Consider the following 10879-nt stretch of genomic DNA (forward strand, 5'->3'; position numbering starts at 1 on the left):
GGGCTAGACTTCCCTGGTTTGATTTCTGGCAGGGCTATTTGCTAACTGTGCAAACTTGGCAGGATACTGAATCTCTCCGTGCTACAGTGTCTCCATCTGAAAACTGGTATGGTGATGAGAATATTACCAGTTTTGAGGATTTAATGAATTAATGTATGAAAAACACTTAGAATGGCATCTAGTACATACTAAGAATGATGTAACTATTTGCTGTTACTGTTACATGACCTTGTGCTTGGGCAATTCATCTCTCTCCAGGCCTCAGTTTCCCCAATTATACAATTAAGATAGCAGTTCTTGCCTGACTCTCCACCACTGATCTGAATGTGGCCCTTTCTTGCTCTGTGGATTTGGACAAATTTCTTGGGTTCTCTTAGTTTCGGTGTGCTCATCTATTAAATACCCATAAAGTAGAGAGTTGTGGTGATGATGAAACGAGAAAATGTGCACCAAACAAGTAGTGTGAGGCCCAACAATAAACACAGAAAGAGTTAAAACAAACTTAGCTCTTTCTTTCTTTTTTTTTTTTTTTAATGGATGAGAAAGAACTTCCTACACTACAATGGGCTGTGTCCCTGGGAGGGAGATTGTAGTTTTCTCACATGTTTTCCCAGCCATTTCTTATTCAAAGACACCTAGAATTAGAGAGGTCAGGATGGGAAGGGCCACTTTACAGGTCGGTTCATTAATCCATACAACAAATATTTACTGAGCACCTACTATGAGCCAGGTGCTGTTGCAGGTGGTGGGGACAGAGCAGCAGTGAGGGCCCTGCCCTCATGGAGCTTCCCATCCTTTGGGGAGACAGAAAGTAAACACGTGAGTACACAAATATATGATACAAGTTCAGAGTCAATCCTTTTGTTCTACAGATGGAGAAACTGAGGCTCAAGAGGGAAGGAGATTTTCCTAAAGTCCGTCAGTGTCATAGCCAGGCAAAGACTCCCAAGCAGGTCTTCATAGTCTCAGAGCATCTTAACCATAACAAACCCTGGTTTACCCAAGGACTTAAGGTATGATAGTGGGAGCCAACATTTATTGAATCTTCCTAGACACAGGAATTGTCCTAAGCACTTTATATATCTTAAATAATTTAATCCTCATAACAACCCTGAGGGAGGGAACTGTCATGAATCCTATTTTATAGATGGGGAAACAAAGGCACAGAGAGATGGAGGGGAGCAGGGTTTGAACCCACAGACCTCCTGGTTCAGGCCCTCAACCACTGTGCTGTGCTGTCCGGCTAGCTGTGTACTCTCTCCAGCACCCAGGTCTGCCCCAGCTCTTGCTTTCTTCCCTCCTCCCTTCCTCCCCAATCCTAGTTTCAACTGTTTCTTCTACCTTCCTAGTAGCTGGGGTAAGCTCTCTCTCTCTGGCCTCAGTTTCACCATCTATCAATAGAGGGGGATTGGATTGAATAACCTTCAGGGCCTTCTCTGACCACCCTAATTTTCAGCCCCTTCTTAGTCTGTAATATTTTATTCACTTATTTGTTTTCTAGTCTGCTTCCCCCGCCAGGCTGTGCGCTACTGGGAGCGGCCAGTATCCTTCTGTTCACCGCATCGCCCCAGAGCCTGGCACTGTGCCCTGTACTTAGCAGGCCCTGGATAAATATTTGTAGATAAGAAAGGAGGGAATGAAGGCGATTGTCCTCATTTTTTTAAAACCGGCTCCTGCACTCTCTCCCTAGCCCTTCTTCCTTTCTTTGCCCGCACCTCCTCCTTCCCCCTTTTCTCCCTCCCTCTCACCTCCCAGGGCCGACTCCAGCCCTCCATCCGGCCTGCATTTTTCCGGGTTTGATATCATTTTTTCCACTCTCCCGGCTGCCGGCTGCCTCTGCCAACTTTCCACAGATACAGCCCCTCCCCTCGACCGCAGGCCAGAGACAACTTGGGGTGGGGGAAAGACCTTCCTCCTCTTCCCTTCCCTGGCCTGGGGTTGGGATGGAGCAAGAAGCGCCATCAGTGCTCCGCTGGCAAGACTGGGGTGGGGGGAGTGATAGCTGGAGGATATGGCTCACTCCTGAGCACCGCAGGGGAGGTGTCTGGGTAGGAGTGGTTGGGTAGCTGGTTGCGGGCGGGCACGGGTGTCAGGCATCAGGGACACGATGGTCCAAACGGTCTGCATCTTGTTCTCCTCTCAAAGTAGTGACACCCCTTCCCTTCCGGCTGGAAACTCCTGACTTGATCTCCAACACCCAGCCCTGTCCCCAGCCAGGCTGGACGCCTCACTCCCTCCTTCCTCCCACACAGCCAAATGGAGACCCAGGGTTTGGCTGGGTGACCCCAGGGTGCCCATTTCCCCTCTGTAGGCTTCAGTTTCCACATTTGGAAAATGAGTGAGTTGGACTAAATTGTGGTTTATCCTGGGGATTAATAGATTGGCTTTCATGGAGTTATGCCTCCTCCTTTAAACTGTGTGCCACATTCTGTTTTTAAGTCCATCTCCCCAAGATTCTATAGCTTTTTGTAACATCTCGGGCATGAGCCTTCACTGACTGTCCTGTGCCTCAGTTTCCTAATTATTAAGATGGGGTTAATGGTAACACCCTCCTCCCAGGTGTTGTGAAGATTAACTAATAGTTGTGACAGGGACAGCTTGGTACACAGTCAGCTCCTAACAACAGCAGTTATATTGCCATTGTGAGTGCTGACATTCCTTCCAGATATTTTGTGAATTTACAATCTAAAAAATGGGTTAATAAGAAAATAGCAGGTCATCACACTGAACTGTGGTTGTTTGTGATCCACTGTCTCTCTCAAAGAACTGGGGCAGGAACTGTAACCAGTGATTGGGAGAAGAGCCTGAGAACACAAATGATCCTATTACTTTATTGATTGGCCCTGACACCCAGGCCAGCAGGCTAAACCAGTCTGTAGCCAGTGTAGACGGGAGGGCAGGAGGTGGACATCCTGGAACACTCCCAGAGAGATCTGGGCATTCAGAAGGGACATCCTTCTGGTCTGCTTTACTGAGGGGTTTCTGGGGGTTGGCCAGACCTCAGGGACAAGGAAGATTTTTACAAAAAGACATCCACCATGTAAAAAACCCTACTTTGTGCCCAGCTTGGGGCTTCGGCCCTATGTCTGTCCATCGCTTCTCTGGAGCAGGGGGGTCCTCAGGCTCTGGCCGTGGGGGATGATCCGCTCATCGGGGCGGCGGGCAAGCAAGGCCCACGATGCCGGCCCTAGGTAACGGCGCTTCTGCCCCTCAGTGGCGTCGGTGGGGCCCAGAATGCTCTCCCAGTGACCCGCCACCCCCAGAAAAGCAGATGTCCTCAGAGCACGGCCAGGTTGTGGCAAGACTTGGAGCGGGCCTTAAGTGCCCGGCGGCGGGCGCTGCGGGCCGTCAGGCGCTCAAGGAGACGGCGAGCGCGCTGGCCGAGACTGACCCGCCGTCGGGGCGCGGGCAGCTCCCGGGCCGCGCAGTCCCGGCGGCGCAAGCGCAGTTGGCGCACCACGCCCTCGAAGAGCTCCGCCACGTTGTGCTGCAGGGTGGCCGACGTCTCGATGAATTTACAGTCGAACACCACGGCGCAGGCGCGGCCCTCTGCGGGGGCGGGGTCAGGCGAGCGGGGTGGAGCCATAACCGGAACGCGGAGATAAAAGTGGGAACAGGTGCGTTCAGTCTCAATGGAAAGCAACTTTTCCTGTACGCATATCTGGTACCGATGTTGGAGGACTCAGGGACAGATCACACTGGGCTTTGAGGAATTAGTTTACAAGCTCGTGACTGATACTGGTAGCAGAATGAGGCTGGGAAGACAGGGCGGCCGGGACTAGGTAGAGGCCAGGTTGAATGTCAGCCAACAGGTCTAATCGGAAATTAGATGCAGCTAAAAGGTGCATCAGAATTACCTGGAGAAGCTTGTTAAAATAGAAATTCCCCCGCCCACCCTCAGGGATTCTAATTCTGTAGGTTTGGGATGAGGTCTGGAAATCTGTGTTTTAACAAAAATCTCCTGGGGATTTCATTGCAGTTTTTTGGGATATCTGTCCGCAAAGCATACGGTCTTCCACCTCCAGGATGCCACTGGGCCTGAATCCTAGTCCTCAGTGGCTGGTGACTCTCTGGAACTGGCTTTCTCTCTCGGGGTCTCAGTTTCCATATTCTAAAGATTTTACTCTGTGAGTAGTACCATTTTAAGATTGTTATGGGCTCCATCTGATGTTAAACTTAATAAAATATTTCCAACCCCATTGTAAAAATAATCTACATATAACATTAGAAGTTTTGGGTTGTGGTTGCTGGCAGACACAATATTATGTTTTGTAGACAAAGCTTTGTGAAATTTGAATTTCTAATTTTTCACTGTATTTTGGGCCCAATAATGGTCTTTCAGTTCTCCAATGTAAGGCCTTGAAAAGCCTATAGGCACTGGGCCTATCATATCTGGTGGATAGAGTGTCTCTGATTAAGGGCATGGGGGAGCCATCGGGGAATACAGGGAAGTGACAAGATCAGCTGTGGTTCTGGAAAACTCTGGCAGCTGGCAAGGGGGGCTGATTGAGAAGTACCGGGACTGGCTAAAGTGGAAGTGCCAGGATAGCACAGAGGCTGTGGGCGTGGAGGGAAGGGGATGTGGGATTAATGGAGGTGGGCCTCATGGGACTCGGGGACTGGTTTGTGGGAGGCGGGCATGAGAAGGGAGGCAAGAATGGTTCTTGGCTTTCAGGCTTAAGCAAGTAGCTCCAGGGTGGGGGCTGATTGGCAGGGGCAGTCAGTGAGATGAAGAGCACTGGAGGGCCCCGGTGACAGAGGGGCCAGAGGAAGAGGAGGAGGTGGAGGGGAGGGCTCACCTTCCACGGAGACTTCCCGGCAGCGGGCCAGGTCTGCCTTGTTGCCCACGAGGATGATGGGCACGTGGTCCGCCTGATGTGTGCGCCGCAGCTGAATGCGGAGCTCGGAGGCACTCTCAAAGCTGCCTCGGTCAGCGATGGAGTACACGATGACGTAGGCACTGCCCACCTCCAGGCACGACTCCTGGCTCCAGTTTTTATCCTGTAGGGGAGGGACCCAAGGCCCATCCTCAGAGGGTGCGTACACCCTGGCTGAGAAAGGTGGAGCTGGGATGGTCTAATGGGTGGGATGGGGCTGAGGTTTATACTTTGGACAGGTCTGAGGGACAAATTCTGCCGTAATTCCCTGTGTCACCTTGGGAAAATCATTGATTCTCTCTGAGCCTCAGTTTCTCTGCTTGAAAAATTGGGCTAACGACACTATCTCATTGTGTTGTCTCATTCATTGAGACTTCTGCAGGCAGGGCATTTGGAGACAAAACATTTACTTCATTCTCTTTTCTGCTAAGGAGGCTTCTGGCTAGGCTTGTTCAGCTCCTTTGTCTGGTTTCCGAGGAGGGTTTGGCCTTGCCAGAAAGTTCTTTAGGGCTTCTGCAGTCCAGAATTAAGAGAAAAAAGGAAAAGAAAGAAGGGAGGACAGGAGGCTGACTTCGGGAGGTCATTCATCGCACAAATATTTATAGAGGTTTTTCTGTGCATCAGGATTACAAAAGCTGGTCGGTGCGTGGATTGGTGGGTAAGAACTCACTGGGAGTGTGATTAAAAATATAGATTCTAGAGCCTCACTTTTAGAGCTTCTTATTGCTTAGGTCTGGGGTGAGGACTGAGAATTTGATATTTAATACTCTCCAGGTGACCCTGATGGTCAGCCAACCTAGGGCATTACTGGGTGAGCCAAAGGCCCACCCAATTCTGTCAGATTCAGCCGCTCTGACTTCAGAGTACCATCTAGCCCACAGATGAAAAGGACAGATGCTTAATCCAATAATGCTGTTACTGCTTGGACCCTCTTTGGGACCTCCGTTCAAGTCACTGACCAGGAAAACTGGTCTAGTTTCCTCATTTTACTGGTTGGAAAACCAAAGTCCTGGAAAGAGGAGAAAACTTGCTCAAGAACACAGCAAGCTGGGTGTAGAGTTCTGGTTCCTGCCTTCTAGTCCAGTACCCTTCCTCCCCTGTCTCCCCAGTGGGACTCCCAATCTGATCACTCTCCTTAACTCACTGGACACCACCCCATAGAGTTCTCAACTGCACCAAAAAGTAGGCCCTCCCTTTCCAGCATGTGAGCTCCATGAGGCCAGGGGATATGTCTACCTTATTCACTGCTGTGTCTCCAGCATCCTGGCCCGTGATAGACACCCAGCAAGTATTTCTGAATGAATGAATGAATTGGTGAAGGAGTGAAACCTCAGCTGAAGGTTCAGGAGGATGCTTCTGGCGGGGGGCAGTCCTAGTGTGTAAGAGTATAGTCTCTGGGGTTTCATAAATCTGGGTTTGAATACCATTTGCTTTTGGAGAGCTCCAGACACATTACGTATTTAACATCTCTGAGCTTTAGTTTCTTCATCAGTGGAATGGGTATCAGAAGGCTCACCGATAGTTTTTGTTTTGACTGAATTCATAGTATATATGCAGTACTTAGCCCAGGGGCTGACACTTAGGAGGAGGATGCTCCATAAATGTTGGCTGCTGTTATGACAGTCATCATCAGCATCATCATCATGCTCAGTTGGACTTGTGTTTCCTTTTTTTTTTTTTGAGACAGAATCTCACTCTGTCACCTGAGCTAGAGTGCTGTGGTGTCAGCCTAGCTCACAGCAACCTCAAACTCCCGGGCTCAAGCAATCCTCCTGCCTCAGCCTCCCGAGTAGCTGGGACTACAGGTGTGCACTACCACGCCCAGATAATTTTCCTATTTATAGTAGAGACGGGGTCTTGCTCGTGCTCAGGCTGGTCTCGAACTCCTGATCTCGGGTGATCCTCCCACCCCAGCCTCCCAGAGTGCTAGGATTACAGGCATGAGCCACTGTGCCTGGCCTGTGTTTCCTATTTTGCTTGTTAAAAGAAATTGACCACATAGCTCCTTAATCCCTATTCTTTGGGCCTATCAGGGGAGCTGTCAACCACTCTTGTCAATCACCCAACTCTGTCCTTCTAAGCCCCGCTCCATGGGCAGGGCCTCCCTGAGGGTTAGGGGAAGGGCCTACTCCTTAGAGAAATGGGATCCCAGGTGATTTTTAGATCCTTATCTTTGCTTAGGTGTATTTCCTCAAAATTCTACCATGAGCATGTATTACCTGTGTAGTAAGAGAAAAGAAAACCCAAACAAGATAAGAAAATCACAATAGGGACAGGTTCCTGACTGTTGCTCTCTTCCTGCTCTGGAAAGGTTTAGGGAAGGACACCCTTTGGTTTCCTTTTTCACTAGCTACCAAGTTATAATTAATAAGAATTATCATTTACAATTCTTTACTCCTGTTCAGCATTTTTTCATGCTCCAAACCGGACTCACCTCTGAAACTGTATGAGAACTTTTAAAAACCAGCTGATAAGAGAGGCAGGAATAACTGACCCATTTGTCAGATGAGAAAACTGAAGCTCAGAGTGGGTGGGCCAATTGCACAGAGATACACAACTAGTAAGAACAAGACAGGGGGTTCAGCTTTAGGCATTTTGGTGCCAAATCCAGTGTTCCTTCTTCTGCACAATGTGGGTGGGTGGGGTGAGTTAGGGTGGTAATAACGATGGGGACGTCTGCAAGGGGAGCAGCATGCTGTGCCCTGGTTGTTGGGAGGGGATCAGTGGAGTGAGAAAAGGGGTCATGGTCACCAGGGTCTTCTGATTTTGGTCGGAAAGGCTGCTTAGGAGCTGTGGGTTTTTGGGAGCTGCTGAGGATGGCCCCCATCCTGCCCCTGCTCTGTAGGATCCCAGGAGGGGACAGGAAGGAGACTGGTATTAGGCTTAGCACCCCTCCCCCCAAATCCTGCTTGCAGTGCCATACCAGTCTCTCGGCCTCCCAGGTGTCCACGACCACCAGTGTGGTGTCCTCTCCATCCACTGTGAGGGTCCTCTCATACACATCTTCTGCAACCGAGGGAAGAGCTGGATCTCAGGGAGGAGGGGAAGGCCCAGGGAGGGCGTGGGGTTCCCTAGCCTCCCTTTCTGGTCACATTGCCCCCTCCACTTCTCCTTGGAAGTGCTCACCACACTTGGTCGATGTCTGTCTCTCCTGGTAGGTCAAGAGCTCCATGAGGAGCCCATGTCTCCCCAGCTGCCAGCATAGGACCTGGCACATAGAAGGTACTAGAAAGTTGGTTTGGTTGATTGAAGGACTGTGGGGTAGTGGGGTTAAAGGTGGGCTGGGAATTCTCCCAGTCCTGCTCTGTCTCTGGCTTAGCGTATGCTTCAGGCAGGTCATGTTATCCTCGCTGGGCCTCAGTCTCCCCATCTGTAACATGTATGGGTTCTCACTCTTGGAAAAGGGGTCAAGGCTGGAGAAGGGCGTGGCCACAGTGCCAGAGTGTCCTCACCTTTTGACTACTTTTAACCAACACTCATCCCCACTCGCCCCATGTCCTCCCAGCCAATCCTTCAGGGGCCTGTCTTCATTTTTTCTGTCCCTGTACCCCATCATCCTGGGGCCCCTGACCCTCTCAGCTCACTGCATTTCTTGGGAATAAAGCAACCCTGGGCCTGGGAGTCTCCATTCTGGGGAGGATCTTAGTTCTGCTGTAGGTGATGGTGGCCATGGGTGGGTGTCTATGGGACTGGGAGGATCTGAGAGTCAGGGGCAGTTGGGCCTGGGGGTTTCTGAGCTGGGTGGAAGTCCACCATTTCTTGACACTCATGGGATTCAGAATTGCTCCCCTTATGACATGGAATGAATCACATACTTCTCATCCATGAAAAATTGGCAAAATTCTCATCCTATTCAAGGAATTTCCCTCTCATTGTCCACTGTGCTGGCTGTGCCCTGAACAACTCTAGGGGGGCTTCATTCCCTTCATAGTCTATGTGAGTGATGCCCCTTAGAGTTGAACAGTACATGACTTGTACAACTGTTCTTGGCAGCCCTGTGCCCCTGGTGACAGAGCTTTCACTCCTTTCACCACATCCCAGCCCAGCCCACAGGGCCCCTACCTCCCAGCTGTTCATGGAGGTCCCGTTCTTGCTTCCCTGCAAAGAGGCTGGCCAGGCTGGTCTTCCCTACGCCGGGATCTCCAAGCAGCACCACACGGTACAGGGCCTCCCAGGAGCCTTCAGAGTCGCTGGATTCAGAGGACCAGTCGTCAGGGGCAGGCAAAGGTTTCTGGGTGGGAGGGTTGAGGGAGGCTGATTGGCCCAGCCGGGGATGCTGCGAGTGAGTGGAGGGTGCTGTGCTCAGGAGGCCAGGCTGGCGGCCCCTGGGGGACAGGGACAGTGGAGTGCTGGCCCGCCGGCGCAGGGGGGTCTTTGCTTCCTGCTGGGTGTTTAGTGTCATGGTTGGTAGAAGGGGCTTTGCTCTTGCCTTCCTTCCTTCTTTCCTTCCTTCCGAGAGAAGGGGGAATGGGCGGTGAGCTGGTTGCTTTGAGCCCTTCTTCTACAGGGTCCTGACGAGCTGCTGAAAGGGCTTCCTCCAGAGCCCCCTCTTGTTCAAATGGGAGGAGACACCTCAGCTCCGTGGGGTGGGGGCTTCAGGCTCAGGGTACGCCTGGGTCCCGCTGGAAGGGATGAGCGGGGCAGTGAACACACGCGGCCATGCACACCCAGAGGCCATTTCCCATGCCCAAGGATGACCTACGCGGGGATGACAGGCAGCGGGGCAGGGGGGCAGCCGCGAGGTGGGGTGTCCACACAGGCACACCCTCCCCATGTACACAATCTGCCCCTCCCATTCAGAACCTGAGCCCCTCCCTGTGAAAGGATCCGAATTGCCCCCTCCTCCCCTTCCCCATGTCTCTTTCACAGGGCTCTGTGTTGGGGGTGCAGAGGAGAATTGAGGGCCCCCGGGAATTTACTTCCGCTGCCCAATCCCATGGGGTCAGAGGAAGAGGCAGGACGGGGTGGGCTGGCACCCCAGAAAGGCGAGGGGGCTCTGGGGGCTCCCTCCGGCTGTAACCCGAGTGCCCTGGTGCCATGGGAACGGCGTGTCCGGCCCGCCCCCTGCGTGAAAAATTCAGGAGCGGCTGGCGCTACGGCCTCCAGCTGCTTTTGGGGGCAGGAGCTGCCAGCCGGCCAGGTTCCTGGTTTGGTGACAGGACAGGGTCCTGGCAGGGGACGGGGAGGGGAGACCATAGGGCCCGGGGAACGCATTCCTGGAGTCTGGGTCCCAGCTTTTCCAGCCCGGGATCCCAGGTATGAATCCTTGACCCTGGCGAGGCGGTTCTTTGTCCGGGGCTACCCCACCCTCCGGGCCCAGGTCTGAAGACCCTCACCCTCGGGACGCTGTTGCGAGGCCCCCCTGCTTCTGCCTGCGCTGCAGAGCCCCCGTGCAGGCGCCAGGCGAACTCTGCTCCAACTTGAGCGAGTTGGCGGCGAGTTGCACGGAGCTTTACCTGGCCGTGAGGAGGGGTCCAGGGTCTCCCGCCGCCTCCGCTGCTGGGTGCTCCGGGGTGTACCACCCGCCTCCGCGCACAGCCCCTCCGGCTGGTCCCGCCCCGCCGCCTGGGCCAGGGGAGGAGCCGCGACCCCGCCCCATCCAGCCCCGCCCCATCAGGGCAGCCCCGGGGTCCCCGCCCCAAGGCCTTGGCCGCTCGATGACTTTTCTAAGAGTGCAGAGCTCCCCTGACCTGGGGCCTCCAGTCCTATGCCTGTCCTCGGGTGAGTGGGGGTGCAGGACCAGAGAGGGGAAGGACGGGAGCTCTGCATTCCTGGGTCTGGATCGCCATCTGCGTCCACATCTGTCCACTCCGTCAATGGGCGCACCAGCATTATCCCTCAGGAAAAGCACTTGGGGAACTTGTTAATTGTTTAGATTCCCAGGTCCCACCTTCCAAGAGAGGCAGATTCAGCGTCCTGGAGCGGGGTTGGGAGTCTGCCTTTTAAACAAGTGCCCCAAATGATCCTGATGCAGATAGCTGGCGGACTCCACTTTGAGAAAC

General features: G+C 52.8%; 1 protein-coding gene across 1 annotated transcript; it reads right to left on the reverse strand.

Annotated features, from left to right (window-relative positions):
• Positions 1–2903: 2903 nt before the first annotated feature.
• Positions 2904–10363, reverse strand: REM1 (RAS (RAD and GEM)-like GTP-binding 1). Its single transcript, XM_012665770.1, has 5 exons — positions 10334–10363; positions 8940–9499; positions 7801–7883; positions 4800–5001; positions 2904–3549 (listed from the first exon to the last, which is right to left on the reverse strand). The coding sequence occupies exons 2-5, from the start codon at positions 9277–9279 to the stop codon at positions 3278–3280; spliced, it is 897 nt and encodes a 298-aa protein (XP_012521224.1). The 5' UTR covers positions 9280–9499; positions 10334–10363; the 3' UTR covers positions 2904–3277.
• Between the last annotated feature and the right edge of the window lie 516 nt (positions 10364–10879).

The sequence above is a fragment of the Propithecus coquereli genome, unplaced genomic scaffold, assembly GCF_000956105.1.
Source record: "Propithecus coquereli isolate 6110/MARCELLA unplaced genomic scaffold, Pcoq_1.0 Scaffold122, whole genome shotgun sequence".
Taxonomy (NCBI): Eukaryota; Metazoa; Chordata; class Mammalia; order Primates; family Indriidae; genus Propithecus; species Propithecus coquereli.